The 15176-nt window shown below is 46.9% G+C and overlaps 2 protein-coding genes across 2 annotated transcripts in view; both read right to left on the bottom strand.

The window, feature by feature from the left end:
- Window positions 1–11806: 11806 nt before the first annotated feature.
- On the bottom strand, window positions 11807–14474 carry LOC125449770 (splicing factor 3B subunit 4). The gene is made up of 3 exons (XM_059642945.1): window positions 14286–14474; window positions 14026–14193; window positions 11807–13037 (listed from the first exon to the last, which is right to left on the bottom strand). The coding sequence occupies exons 1-3, from the start codon at window positions 14425–14427 to the stop codon at window positions 12859–12861; spliced, it is 489 nt and encodes a 162-aa protein (XP_059498928.1). The 5' UTR covers window positions 14428–14474; the 3' UTR covers window positions 11807–12858.
- A 113-nt stretch (window positions 14475–14587) lies between these two features.
- The window catches only part of LOC125449761 (OTU domain-containing protein 7B-like), a 61142-nt gene continuing 60553 nt past the window's right edge, over window positions 14588–15176 (bottom strand). Inside the window, exon 9 of the mRNA XM_059642968.1 lies at window positions 14588–14598. Within this exon, the coding sequence (XP_059498951.1) occupies window positions 14588–14598 (11 nt within the window). The remainder of the gene's footprint in view (window positions 14599–15176) is intronic.

The raw sequence follows: 15176 nt of genomic DNA, 5'->3' as shown, positions 1-15176 counted from the left end.
TTCCCATTTACACTTCGCCTGACAGTAACAGTTCCCATTTACACAGTGCCTGACAGTACAGTTCCCATTTACACAGTGGCTGACTTTAAGAGCTCCTGTTTACACACTGCCTGACAGTACCAGTTCCCATTTACACAGCGCCTGACAGTAACAGTTCCCATTTACACAGCGTCTGAGAGTAACAGCTCCCATTTACACAGTGCCTGACAATAACAGCTCCCATTTACACAGTGCCTGACAGTAACAGTTCCCATTTACACAGTGGCTGACAGTAACAGTTCCCATTTACACAGTGGCTGACTTTAAGAGCTCCTGTTTACACAGTGCCTGAAAGTAACAGTTCCCATTTAAACACAGCCTGAGAGTAACAGTTCCCTTTTACACAGTGCCTGACAGTAACAGTTCCCATTTACACAGTGCCTGACAGTAACAGCTCCCATTTGCATACCACCCGACTGTAAGAGCTCCTATTTACACACTGCTTGACAGTAACAGTTCCCATTTACACAGTGCCTGACAGTAACAGCTCCCATTTATACAGTGCCTGAAAGTAACAGTTCCCATTTACACAGTGCCTGACAGTAACAGCTCCCATTTACACAGTGCCTGACAGTAACAGCTCCCATTTATACAGTGCCTGAAAGTAACAGTTCCCATTTACACAGTGCCTGACAGTAACAGCTCCCATTTGCATACCACCCGACTGTAAGAGCTCCTATTTACACACTGCTTGACAGTAACAGTTCCCATTTACACAGTGCCTGACAGTAACAGCTCCCATTTATACAGTGCCTGACAGTAACAACTCCCATTTACACAGTGCCTGACAGTAACAGTTCCCATTTACACAGTGCCTGACAGTTCCAGTTCCCATTTGCACACTGCCTGACAGTAACAGTTCCCATTTGCACACCGCCTGACAGTAACAGCTCCCATTTACACAGTGCCTGACAGTAACAGTTCCCATCTCCACTTCCCCTGACAGTAACAGTTCCCATTTACACAGTGCCTGACATTAACAGTTCCCATTTACACAGTGACTGACAGTACAGTTCCCATCTCCACTTCCCCTGACAGTAACAGTTCCCATTTACACAGTGCCTGACATTAACAGTTCCCATTTACACACTGCCTGACAGTAACAGCTCCCATTTAAACTTTGCTTGTCTCCATCAGCTTCCATTGTTACTGAGTTTTCCATGGAGAAATGACCAAAGGTTTCCTCTGTTAACACTTGGTCTTTTGTTAAATACAGTCACTAAAGAGTTCATTGCATGTTTAGCTGATTATTGAGTTCGAGATTTGGTTGATGATCAGGCCCTGGAATATTTAAATTTCCACTTGTCCAAATCAAGTCAGGGTCTCTGAGCCGCAATATAGCTGCTGCTCAATCAGACAGCAGTTAACCAAAATATACCTCCATACATGAGCAGTTCACCGTTGTTGGAATAAAATCTGGAATTCCATCCCTACAGAATTGTGGGTTCCCCTGAAGTTCAAGCACAGAGTAGTTCATGAAGTCAGCTCCATCTTCTCAAGAACGGGTAATAAAATGCTGATCCAGCCAGTGATTCTCACATCCCACATGTGAATTAAAAAAAAGTCGTCATAGTGAGAGAAGGTGCCTATGCAAGCAGATTATCATGCTGTATCCAGATATCTCTCTGAAAACTCGCTCGGTTGTTTTAAACTGCACCGGGAATTCCAGGACAGGCTAAATGTGAAGGTGGAACAGCCAGACTTGGTAAATGGCATGCAGAAGTGAGAGGAACTGTAACATGGACAGTGTGTGCCAATCTGAGGATGGAGAATGTGTGTGAGGGAGAGGAACTGCAAGGACAAAGAGAGGGTGGCGAAGGAACATTAGGACAGAGAGAGAGGGAGAAGGTGGGACTGCAAGGACAGAGGTAAAGTGAAAAGTGAGGCCAGAAACAGAGAGATAAAATGGGAAGAGCGAGAAAGAGGAAATGTGAGGACAGAGATTCAGCAACTGCTCAGTTAGAAAGTGTGAGGAACTGTGAAGGAAGTACTGAGGAGCCAGACAGAGGGTCACTGTTGACAGTGAGTGGAACTAAGACTAAGAGTGCGAGTGGAACTGCAAGAAAGCCAAGAAACGACTTAAATAAAATGTTATTCCAAAGAGTAAATTAACTAGGATGAATAAGCATTATTGACTGTGCCACACTCAAATGCTCAATCAGTCTCTTATCCCACCTGTGTCCCTGATGGAATCACACTCCCACCTCCCACCACCTCCACATCTGCTACTATTTCACTCTCAGTTTCTGAATAACTGGGATAACCATCACTTCAACATTCTCTCCAATTAACACCTGTCTGTGTCCCTATTTATCACAGACAGTGCAAGCAGGACTGTACAGTTGGAGCTCATTATTATCTCCTCACTGTCAAAGACAATGAAAAAGGAATACACATGATACAATCAACACTGCCAAGGATTTAAATAAGTTGGGTTCAACTTAGTTTGCATTAACTACTCTCATTTAAAGCTCTTGGTTCAAATCTGCTATTTTGTGAATATTGCTACTCATAATATTTCCCAAAGTACTTCCACAGTATGGTTGTCCTTCAATATGTTACATAAAATATTACTTTGACATACATTTGAGCCAGTCCCAGTGATGTGCCTGAGAGGGAGAAAGGTCTGAATAAGGATCATTGGGCCTGAAATGTTAACGCTTTCTCTGCACAGATGATGCCAGACCTGTTGAGACTTTGCAGCAAATTCAGTTGTATTGTTTCAGAGCCAGAAGTTTCTGTATTTAAATCACACGCCAGACACCAAATTCAAGGTAACGTTCTCAGTGGAGTACTGCACTATCAGAGGGTCAATGCTGTTGGAGCACTGCACTGTCAGAGGGTCAGTGCTGAGGGACTGGGCACTTTTGGAGGGTCAGCGCTGAGGGAGTGCTGCACTGTCAGCAGGTAGGGGCTGAGGGACTGCTGCACTGTTGGAGGATCAGTGCTTAGGGAGCGGGCACTTGTTGGAGTGTTAGTGCCGGGGGAGCACTGCATTGTTGATGGGTCGGTGCTGAGGAAGCTCCTCATTGATGGAGGGTAAGTGCTGAGAGAGTGCTGCACTGTTGGTGGATCAGTGCTGAGGGATTGGGCACTATTGGTGGGTCAGTGCATACAAACATGAGTAAGCTATGCAGTCCACTGAGCTTGCCTGATTTTGTAGATCACAATTGATCAACTCTTTAATTTCACTTCTTCTCTGCCTATTCTAGATTTTGTAATGCTATCAGTCTCCAGAAATCCGTCAGTCTCTGCATTAAATGATTGAGTATCTGTGGTTGAGAACTCCATAGATTCACCAAAGTCTAATTGAAGAAATTCCTTAGCTTAGTCTAAAATCATTATTTTTTTCATGCTGAGATTACGTCCATTGATTTTTGACTCACCAGTTGTGGGAAATATACTATCTTTGTCCACCCTGGAGGAATTTTGTAATTTCAATGAGGTCTCCACTCAATCTTCAGAAAGTTGTAGAATAGGCCCAAACTTGTCAAGCTCTCATTGTAAGACAATCAGTCATCCTAGGAATTAATCTGGTGAACCTCCACTGCACATCTCCTATGGCAAATGTTTCCTTCCTTAGGCAAGGGGACCAAAAATTGTAGACAGTGCTCCAGGTGTGGTCTCACCAAAGTTCCATACAACTGCAACAAGCCTCCTGTCCTAGGATCTCCCTACAATGAGGCAAATGTATCATTCACCTAACTGCTTGCTCCATCTGCATACCAACCTTCAGTGATGCTTGAAAATGGACACGAGGTTCTTTCGGACACCCACTCTCACCAATCAAGACATTGTCATTTACTTCCCCTTGCAAAGTGAGTAACTTCACATTTATTAACATTATATTGCATCTGCCATGTTCTAGTCTGTTCACTTAGACAGTCCAATTCTCCTTGAAATCTACACAATTTACATTCTCACTCACTATGGTGTTGTCAGCAAATATGGAAGTATTACAACTGGGGCCCACAATTAAATAGGGTTGTGAACAGTTATGGACCTAGCACTGATCCTTGTGGTACCCTGCTAGTAACAGCCTGCCACCCTGAGGGTAATCCATTTATTTCTGCTCTCTGTTAACCAATTCTCAATCTGGACATTTCCTCAAATACTTGCTCTTTATTTACTAACCCATATGGGGGCTTATCAAAAACTTATGAAATTCCAAATACACACATATCTGGTGGTTTCCTTTTCATAATTCATGTTGACTCTGCTCAATGCTCCCATTATTTTCTAAGTGTTCAATGATCACAAGCTTCATAATAGGTTCGAACGTTTTCCCAACTACTGACAGTAAACTAACAGTTCTGTAATTCTCCACTGTCCATCCTTCCTTCAATAGTGAGGTTACATTTGCTACTTTTTTGAAAATCTGTAGAATATAGAATAATAACTAGGAATGCATCCAGTACCTTTCATGCTACCTCCTTCAACAGTGAACTGGTCCAGGATTTATTAACTTTCAATCCAGTTAACATTACAAGTATCACGTCTTTGCAAACACTCATTTCTTTTTGTGGAGGTGCCAGTGTTGGACTGGGGTGGACAAGATCAGAAATCATACAACACCAGTTTATAGTCCAACGGGCTTATTTGAAAGCGCAAGCTTTCATAGCCTCGCTCCGTCTTCAGGTGTTAGTGAAAGAAATAGTATCAGACACAGAATTTATAAGCAAAAGATCAAGGGGTTACACCCACTGATGAGGATGTATTAAACAAACCTATGATGCTGTTAAATCTTTAATCAGGTAGGAGATTTTAATTGATTAATATGTATATGTAAATCCCCAGATTCCTTCCAAGTCACTGTCCTGAGAGATGTAAAGGCTTTATCAGTGTAAAGAAGAGGTGACATTTTAGGTCAGACAATGCATGTTGAGTGTGAGGCCTTGTTTAGAATTTGTTTGTGTTTTGGTTCGGAGTCACACGTCTAAAACCTTAAATTCCATGTCTGAAACTACCTCTCACTAACAACTGAAGGAGCGAGACTATGAAAGCTTGTGCTTTCAAATAAACATGATGGACTATAAACTGGTGTTGTTTGATTTCTGATCTTGTCCACCCCAGTCCAACACTGGCACCTCCACAAAAAGAAATGAGTGTTCGCAAAGACATGATACTTGTAATGTTAACTGGATTGAAAGTTAATAAATCCTGGACCAGTTCACTGTTGAAGGAGGTAGCATGAAAGGTACTGGATGCATTCCTGGTTATCATTCTATATTCTACAGATTTTCAAAAAAGTAGCAAATGTAACCTCACTATTGAAGGAAGGATGGACAGTGGAGAATTACAGAACTGTTAGTTTACTGTCAGTAGTTGGGAAAACGTTCGAACCTATTATGAAGCTTGTGATCATTGAACATTTAGAAAATAATGGGAGCATTGAGCAGAGTCAACATGAATTATGAAAAGGAAACCACCAGATATGTGTGTATTTGGAATTTCATAAGTTTTTGATAAGCCCCCATATGGGTTAGTAAATAAAGAGCAAGTATTTGAGGAAATGTCCAGATTGAGAATTGGATAACAGAGAGCCGAAATAAATGGATTACCCTCAGGGTGGCAGGATCAGTGCTAGGTCCATAACTGTTCTGGGGAATTCTCTGAAGTTTTCTTCCATAAAAACAAATTAACCATTCTTTTTCTACACTGTAAATCTCCTGTGACAAAAACAGGGATTGCTGGAAAAACTCAGCAGATCTGACAGCATCTGTGAAGAGAAATCAGAGTTAACATTTCAGTTCAAGTGATCCTTCCTCTGAATTGATCTTAGTTAGGAGAATCCAAGATAACAAGGTGTGGAGCTGGATGAACACAGCAGGCCAAGCAGCATCTTAGTGTGGGTGGAGGGGATAAGGTGTAAACAATAGGTTGGGCATAGAGCCCAAAGAGAGAGAAGAATAGTTGGACAGACAAAGGAGTGTGAATAGTGTGAATAGCAAATAGCATTTTTCTGAAGAAGGCTCGAAACGTCAGCCTTCCTGCTCCTCTGATGCTGCTTGGCCTGCTGTGTTCATCCAGCTGTACACCTTGGTATCTCTTAAATAGGAATTAATTGGGACTGTTAGTGGCTAACAACGGGTTGTGTGAACAGCAGACTTTGTGATAACAAGGCCTGGTGTGTGGGAGTTCGGGTAAGGACATGGGAGAGGTCCAGCAATTTCTGTTTTTGTCTCTGATTTTCAGCATCTGCAGTTAGAGTGATAGAGCTGTACAGCATGGAAACAGATCCTTTGGTCCAACTTGTACACGCCGACCAGATATCCTAAATTAATCTAGTCCCATTTGCTTTCCTATTCCTAAACCCTTACTATTCAAATTTCATATATCCATCCAGCTGTATTTTAAATATTCTAATTGTACCAGCCTCCACCACTTTCTCTGGTAGTTCATTCCATACATGCACCATCCTGTGGAGAATTTGCCCCTTAGATCCCTTTTATATCTTTCCCCTTTCACCTTAAACCTATGTCCTCTCGTTTTGGACTCCCTACCCTTGGGGAAACATCTTGGTTATTCATCCTATCAATGCCCCTCATAATTCTCATACTTCTATAGGGTCATCCCTCAGCCTCTGATGCTCCAGGGAAAATAGCCCCGGCACATTCAGCCTCTCCCTACAAATCAAATCATCCAACCCCGGTACCATCCTTGTAAATCTTTTCTGAACCCTTTCAAGTTTCACTCCATCCTCTCTATAGCAGGGAGACCAGAACTGCATGCAGTAGTCCAAAAGTGGCTCAACAATACAGCCGCAACATGACCCAGGAGGCAATGGCCTGGTGGTATTATTGCTGGACTGTTAATCCAGAGACCCAGATAATGTTCAGGGGATGATAAAGTGTGAAGCTGGATGAACACAGCAGGCCAAGCAGCAATGTGCTCCTGAGATGCTGCTTGGCCTGCTGTGTTCATCCAGCTTCACACTTTATTATCTTCGATTCTCCAGCATCTGCAGTTCCCATTATCTCTAGTGTTCAGGGGACCTAGGTTCAAATCCCACCATACGAAATGTTGGAATCTGAATTCAATAAATATCTGGAACTAAGAATCTAATGAATCCATTGCCGATTGTCAGGAAAAACTTATCTGGTTCGCTAATGTCCTTTAGGGAAGGAAACTGCCATCCTTACCTCATCTGGCCTACATGTGACTCCAGACCCACAGCAATGTGGTTGACTCTGAACTGTCCTCTGGGCAATTAGGGATGGGCAATAAATGCTGCCTAGCCAGTGACGCCCTCATCCCCTGAATTAATAAAACAAAACTCCTATACTCAATAAAAACCGAAAGAACTGTGAATGCTGTAAATCAGGAATAAATACAAAGTTGCTGGAAAAGCCCAGCAGGTCGGGCAGCATCTGTGAAGTAAAAACAGTTAATTTTTTGGGTTCAGTGCCCCTTCCATACAGCCAACTCCTATACTCAATACACTGACCCAGAAAGGCAAGTGTACTAAACAGCTTCCTCACTGCCCTGTCTACCTGCGACTCTACTTCCAAGGAGCTATGAACCTACACTTCCAAGGTCTCTTCGTTCAGCAACATTTCTTTTGGTTTTTATAAAATCTACTATCCCCACCTGCAGTTGACCCAAGTATGTCCTACCCTAGATTTGTGAAAAGGAAAAGATTAGCTAGCACAGTTCTCCAGAAAGTTTTACAGTCTTCTTTTATATTTCTTGCCAGTTTGCGTTCAGTCAATTTTCTATTTCATACTCAGTTTCTTAGTACTCTTTTGCTGGATTTCAAATTCCTCATCCTTACCACCTCCATAGTTAGGGGGACAGATAGGAGAGAGACTCACGGTTGGTGTGTTGCCTCCCAAGTGCCAGGGTGCGTGATGTCTCTGATCGTGATTTTGGGATCCTTAAGGGGGAAGGGGAGCAGCCCCAAGTCATGGTCCACGTTGGCACCAACGACATAGGTAGGAAGAGAGATTGGGATTTAAGGCAGAAATTCAGGGAGCTAGGATGGAAGCTGAGAGCAAGGACGAACAGAGTTGTTGTCTCTGGTTTGTTGCCCGTGCCACGTGCTAGTGAGGCGAGGAATAGGGAGAGAGAGAGGAGTTGAACACGTGGCTCCAGGGGTGGTGCAGGAGGGAGGGTTTTGGATTCTTGGATAATTGGGGCTCTTTCTGGGGTAGGTGGGACCTCTACAAGCAGGATGGTCTTCACCTGAACCAGAGGGGTACCGATATCCTGGGGGGGAATTTTGCTAAGGCTATTCGGGTGTGTTTAAACTAATTCAGCAGGGAGATGGGAACCAAAATTGTAGTTCGAGTATAGAAAAAGTTGAGAGTAGGGTGGTCCAAAATAAAGTTTCAGGGACGCAAGATGGCACCGGCAAGCAAGACGTTGGTTTGAAGTGTGTCTACTTCAATGCCAGGAGCGTCTGGAATAAGGTGGGTGAACTTGCAGCATGGGTTAGTACCTGGGACTTCGATGTTGTGGCCATTTCGGAGACATGGATAGAGCAGGGACAGGAATGGTTGTTGCAGGTTCCGGGATTTAGATGTTTCAGTAAGAACAGAGAAGATGGTAAAAGGGGGGGAGGTGTGACATCATTGGTCAAGGACAGTATTACAGTTGCAGAAAGGATGTCTGGGGACTCATCAACTGAGGTAGTATGGGCTGAGGTTAGAAACAGGAAAGGAGAGGTCACCCTGTTGGGAGTTTTCTATAGGCCTCCAAATAGTTCCAGAGATGGAGAGGGAAGGACAGCAAAGATGATTCTCGATAGGAGTGAGAGACACAGGGTAGTTGTCATGGGGGACTTCAACTTTCCAAATATTGACTGGGAACACTATAGTTCGAGTACTATAGATGGGTCAGTTTTTGTCCAGTGTGTGCAGGAGGGCTTCCTGACACAGTATGTAAATAGGCCAAAAAGGGGCGAAGCCACATTAGATCTGGAACTGGGTAATGAGCCTGGCCAGGTGTTAGATTTGGAAGTAGGTAAGCACTTTGGTGATAGCAATCACAATTCTGTTATGTTTACTTTAGTGATGGAAAAGGATAGGTGTATACCACTGGGCAAGAGTTAAAGCTGGGTGAAAGGTAATTACGATGAGATTAGGCAAGATTTAGGGAGCATAGGATGGGGAAGGTAACTGCAGGGGATGGGCACATTAGAAGTGTGGAGGTTATTCAAGGAAAAGCTCCTGTGTGTCCTAGATAAATATGTACCTGTCAGGCGGGGAGGAAGCTGTAGAGTGCGGGAGCTGTGGTTTACGAAGGATATGGAATCTCTGGCCAAGAGGAAGAAGAAGGCTTATGTTAGGATGAGATGTGAAGGCTCAGTTAGGGAACTTGAGGGCTACGAGGTAGCCAGGAAAGACCTAAAGAGAGAGCTCAGAAGAGCCAGGAGGAGACATGAGAAGCTGTTGGCGGATAGGATCAGGGTAAATCCTAAGGCTTTCTATAGGTACTTAAGGAATAAAAGAATGACGAAAGTAAGATTAGGGCCAATCAAGGATAGCAGTGGTAAGTTGTGTGTGGAGTCAGAGGAGAGGGGGAAGCGCTAAATGAATATTTTTCAACAGTATTCACTCTAGAAAACGACAATGTTGTCGAGGAGAATACTGAGATACAGGCTACTAGACTAGGTGGGATTGAGGTTCACAAGAAAGAGGTATTAGAAATCCTACAGAGGGTGAAGATAGATAAGTCCCCTGGGCCGGATGGCATTTATCCTAGGATCCGCTGGGAAGCCAAGGATAGGATTGCCGAGTCTTTGGCATTGATCTTTAACTCGTCATTGTCTACAGGAATAGTGGCAGATGACTGGAGGATAGCAAATGTGGTTCCCCTGTTCAAGAAAGGGAGTAGAGACAACCCTGGTAATTATAGACCAGTGAGCCTTACCTCTTTTGTTGGTAAAGTGTTGGAAAAGGTTATAAGGGATAGGATTTATAATCATCTAGAAAAGAATAAATTGATTAGGGATAGTCAGCACGGTTTTGTGAAGGGAAGGTCATGCCTCACAAACCTTATTGAGTTCTTTGAGAAGGTGACCAAACAGGTAGATGAGAGTAAACCCGTTGATGTGGTGTATGTGGATTTCAGCAAGGCGTTCGATAAGGTTCCCCACAGTAGGCTATTGTACAAAATGCGGAGGAATGGGATTGTGGGAGATATAGCAGTTTGGATCGGAAATTGGCTTGCTGAAAGAAGACAGAGTGTGGTAGTCGATGGAAAATGTTCATCCTGGAGACCAGTTACTAGTGGTGTACCGCAAGGGTCGGTGTTGGGTCCGCTGCTGTTTGTCATTTTTATAAATGACCTGGATGAGGGCGTAGAAGGATGGGTTAGCAAATTTGCAGATGACACTTAAGGTCGGTGGAGTTGTGGATAGTGACGAAGGATGCTGTAGGTTACAGAGAGACATAGATAAGCTGCAGAGCTGGGCTGAGAGGTGGCAAATGGAGCTTAATGCAGACAAGTGTGAGGTGATGCACTTTGGTAGGAGTAACTGGAAGGCAAAGTACTGGGCTAATGGTAACATTCCTGGTAGTGTTGATGAGCAGAGAGATCTCGGTGTCCATGTACACAGATCCTTGAAAGTTGCCACCCAGGTTGACAGGGCTGTTAAGAAGGCATACGGTGTTTTAGCTTTTATTAATAGAGGGATCGAGTTCCAGAGCCAAGAGGTTATGGTGAAGCTGTACAAAACTCTGGTGCGGCCGCACTTGGAGTATTGCGTACAGTTCTGGTCACCGCATTATAAGAAGGATGTGGAAGCTTTGGAAAGGGTGCAGAGGAGATTTACTAGGATGTTGCCTGGTATGGAGGGAAGGTCTTACGAGGAAAGGCTGAGGGACTTGAGGCTGTTTTCATTAGAGAGAAGGTGGTTGAGAGGTGACTTAATTGAAACATATAAAATAATCAAAGGGTTAGATAGGGTGGATAGGGAGAGCCTTTTTCCTAGAATGGTGACAGTGAGCACGAGGGGGCATAGCTTTAAATTGAGGGGTGAAAGATATAGGACAGATGTCAGAGGTAGTTTCTTTACTCAGAGAGTAGTAAGGGAATGGAGCGCTTTGCCTGCAACGGTAGTAGATTCGCCAACTTTAGGTACATTTAAGTCGTCATTGGATAAGCGTATGGACGTACATGGAATAGTGTAGGTTAGATGGGCTTGAGATTGGTATGACAGGTCGGCAAAACATCGAGGGCCGAAGGGCCTGTACTGTGCTGTAATGTTCTATGTTCTTTCCTGACATTCTCATCAGCCACTTCCTTTAATCCATTCCACTATGTTATTTGATTAACCCTGGTTGATTTACCTTTCTTGTTGGGTGTTTGCTCCATAGAGGAACATGGATAACTGCAGGCCATGTGCTATTTGTTTAAATACAACCATTGTCTCTATGCCTCTAAAACTTATATTTTCCTGACCCAACCAGCCACGGCCAACTCATCCTTTGTCCTTCAAAATCTCACCTCTTCAGATTTATAACTTTAATTCCACTGTGCCAAAGGAGCCTTGCCACACATAACAGAGACAGCATTGCTGTCAGCCCTGGCCCTCCGACAGCGCCCGCTCCCTCGGAGCTGGCCCTCCGACAGCGCCCGCTCCCTCGGAGCTGGCCCTCCGACAGCGCCCGCTCCCTCGGAGCTGGCCCTCAGAATGGGTCGGTCCCTTCGTTCTGACCTTCCAGTTAGACTGGTGCTGTACTGGTTCTACACAGATCCTATCTTAAACCATGGCTGATTGAATGATTGTAGAAAATCAAAAACAAATCAGAAACAAGCTTTATTAAAAATGTATCACATCTCTTGGAAAAAAATGTACATGGAACAGCAGTAGCTGAAACTTCATTTGAGAATGATGTCAATTATAACTGGACACAAAATTAACTTCCCCTCACCTCCCCCAGCCGGGGCTGACCTCTTAACAAATAACCCCCCCCACCACGCCACAATCCTGGGGCTGACCTGTAATCACCCCGTCCCCCAGCCTGGGGCTGATTTCTAACACCCCACTCCAGCCCAGTGTTGACCTCTAACCGCCCCCCCAAGTCTGTGCCTGACCCCTAACCACTCCCCACCCCCAACCACTGGGACTGATCTCTTCCACTCTCCCCCATCACCACAAGCAGGGCCTGACCCCTAATACTCCTCTCCCAGCCTGGGGCTGACCTCCAACCTCCAACAAGAACATGCTCCAGCAACCCCCCTCCCTTCCACAGCCTGATCCTGCCTCCTATTCACCCTCCCCTAGCCCTGGGCAGACCTTCTCCCCTCTCCCTCTGGGCACGACCTTTTAACCCCCTCCTCCAGCACTAAGCTTACCTCTAACACCGTTCCCCAACACCTCACTGTAACAGCAAAAGCATGACCCCTTTTAAGTAGAGAGAGAGAGAGGTGTAGCAGGGAACTGCATGATCGAGGGTAACATTAACTTTCTGATTTACAGGGAGCCCAAGATCACGGTTGTGGGGTGAGCAGAGACCAAATAATGAGAACCTCAGGCCGAAAGACAACATGCCCTGGACACACAGCAGCTCAGGACTGGTCTCCATGAGCCACCCTACAGTCCTTGCACCCGAACAGGGGCAGTCACAGTGACCATGACCCCCCACCAGGGCCTGGTTAGAGTCATACACCCCTCCCCCTCCCCATAGAACCCCACTCCAGTGGTTGTGTGTTCAGGGCTGTTTGCAAACTTGCAAAGTCTCGGAGGAATGGGAAACCATTGCTGTGATCCAGTTAATATCAGCTACAAGAACATCCTGGTCCAGTCAGTGTCTTACTGACAAACACAGCTCGCTCAGGAGCTGTCAAGGTCTCTGAGGCAGTGATCGCCTCCTACTGAGGCTGCAGGGGACCTCGAGGTAGCCCGCGGGGGGGCAGGGGTATCCGGGCACCTCCACGTGGGGGCACAAGTGGACCTCGGGCAAATCCGAAATGTGGAGGGCGTGGAGGGCCATTGAATCCAGGTGGGGGCATTGGAGGTGGTGGTCCACGCATTCCATGTGGGGGGGGTCCTAAAGAAGCAAGAGAGAAAAGGAGATTGAGTATAACAGCAAATTGAGAAAACAGCCGTCACCCTCCAGCCCACTCTGATTCTGTCCCACAACCAAGAGACCTCTAAATGTGGTCACACAGAGCCACCATCCCTCCAACACGTAAAGACCCACTTCCACCCAGACCGGGAGCCCCTCCCGATCACACCCTTCACTCCCATACAGAGAAATCCCCTCCCCAGTTCTGAAGAGAATTCCCCTGCTCCCATTCAGACCTCATTGCACAACAATCTCCTCCCTTGACCCAAAAAGAGCCGCACAAATACAGTCCCTATCATTCAGCACCCACACACACACGCAAACCCTGTCCTGGGTTGACACACATCCCTCTCCATTTAGCCCCCACACAAAGAAAAAAATCCATCTGGTCCCCACACACAGCCCCATTAACACATCCTTCCCCTTCAATCCCACAGAGAATCACTATTCTGTCCTCGCTGCCCTCTCCCTGGAAGGTTGTGATGCTATATTACAGTGGGAGAGGTTTGAATCTGACTCTCAGGCACCTGATCCTCCCACCTGATGAGACAGCTCCTCCTCATTTACTCCTTCATGACTTTGAACATCTCAGTCAAATCTCCTGTTACGCTTCCCTGTTCTGAAAAAAACAGTCTCCTTGTCTCTAGTATCTCCACACAAAGTGAAGTCGCTTAGCCCTGGGCCAGTCTGTTAAATCTCCCTCCGCAGCACTTCTAAGGTTTCTTTTATAAGATACGTCAGCCAGCACTGAATGCTGCTCTACTCCAACCATGGTCTGACCAGTGGTTTCTGGAGGATTCAGTACCAGTTACTCACTTTTTTATTCTGTTCCTCCAGAAATAACTTACTGAGCCCAATAGCTTTAGCAACTTTCTCACCTTGTCTTGCCACTGGCAACTACTTCAGATTTTCCCCAGCACAATCAGGATACTTCCCCAGACTATCAATGCCACGCAGAGCCCCTCCTTACCCATGTGATGTCCAAATGGGGGTCCACGAGGGGGCATCACCATGGGGGGAGGATTGTGATGCTGCATCCCAGGTGGGGGAGGTCGGTGAGGAGCATTCTGTGCTGGCCCACTGGAGAGGGGAGCCATGCTGTGTGGTCCGTGATGTGGCACCTGCATTGGGTGCATTCCTAGAGAGGGAGAGAAAAAGGCAAGTACAGGTTACATTAACATCATCACTGCCCACAGGGTCAGCAGTAACACTCTCAGGTCCAACACTCACCGTGTGGGGGCATGCCTCCTGGAGGAAACGGAGGTCCCACATGGTGCGGCGTTGTCCCAGGTGGGCCAGATGCTGGTGGTCCAGGTGCTGACGTGCTGGGTGGCATCGGAGGTGGCATCGCTGGAGGCATCCCTGGAGGCATTGCTCCTGGTGGAGGCACTGGAGGTGGGAATGGTCCTGGGTGTGGCATACCTGCAGGCAAGAGCATTGAGACATGAGCTGAGCGTGGGGGGGGGGGGTGTCAGACATGAGCTGGGCGTGGGGGGGGGGTGTCAGACATGAGCTGGGCGTGGGGGGGGGTGTCAGACATGAGCTGGGTGGGGGTAAAACACAAAAAGGGGGCAGGCGAGAGACGAGACAGTGGGGGGGGGCGAGAGACGAGACAGTGGGGGGGGGGCACGAGAGACAAGACAGTGGGGGGGGGCGGCGAGAGACGAGACAGTGGGGGGGGGGGGGCGAGAGACGAGACAGTGGGGGGGGGCGAGAGACGAGACAGTGGGGGGGGCGAGAGACGAGACAGTGGGGGGGGGGCGAGAGACGAGGCAGTGGGGGGGGGGGCGAGAGACGAGACAGTGGGGGGGGGCGAGAGACGAGGCAGTGGGGGGGGGGCGAGAGACGAGACAGTGGGGGGGGGGGCGAGAGACGAGGCAGTGCGGGGGGGGCGAGAGACGTGACAGTGGGGGGGGGCCGCGAGAGACGTGACAGTGGGGGGGGGGGGCGCGAGAGACGAGACAGTGGGGGGGGCGCGAGAGACGAGACAGTGGGGGGGGGGCGCGAGAGACGAGACAGTGGGGGGGGGGCGAGAGACGAGACAGTGGGGGGGGGGCGCGAGAGACGAGACAGTGGGGGGGGGGGCGAGAGACGAGACAGTGGGGGGGGGGCGAGAGAGAC

The sequence above is a fragment of the Stegostoma tigrinum genome, chromosome 47, assembly GCF_030684315.1.
Source record: "Stegostoma tigrinum isolate sSteTig4 chromosome 47, sSteTig4.hap1, whole genome shotgun sequence".
Classification (NCBI taxonomy): Eukaryota; Metazoa; Chordata; class Chondrichthyes; order Orectolobiformes; family Stegostomatidae; genus Stegostoma; species Stegostoma tigrinum.
Note: the sequence above shows the minus strand (reverse complement) of the source record. Positions and strands in the feature narration are given on the sequence as shown.

Excerpts from the sequence above, each read along its gene's own strand:
- LOC125449770 (XM_059642945.1), bottom strand. The coding sequence starts at position 14,427 with ATGCCTCCAGGGATGCCTCCAGCGATGCCACCTCCGATGCCACCCAGC. Across the intron at positions 14,194-14,285 it reads AGGAGGCATGCCCCCACACG|GAATGCACCCAATGCAGGTG; the intron begins GTGAGTGTTGGA and ends CTCCCTCTCTAG. Across the intron at positions 13,038-14,025 it reads CCCATTTGGACATCACATGG|GACCCCCCCCACATGGAATG; the intron begins GTAAGGAGGGGC and ends TTGCTTCTTTAG.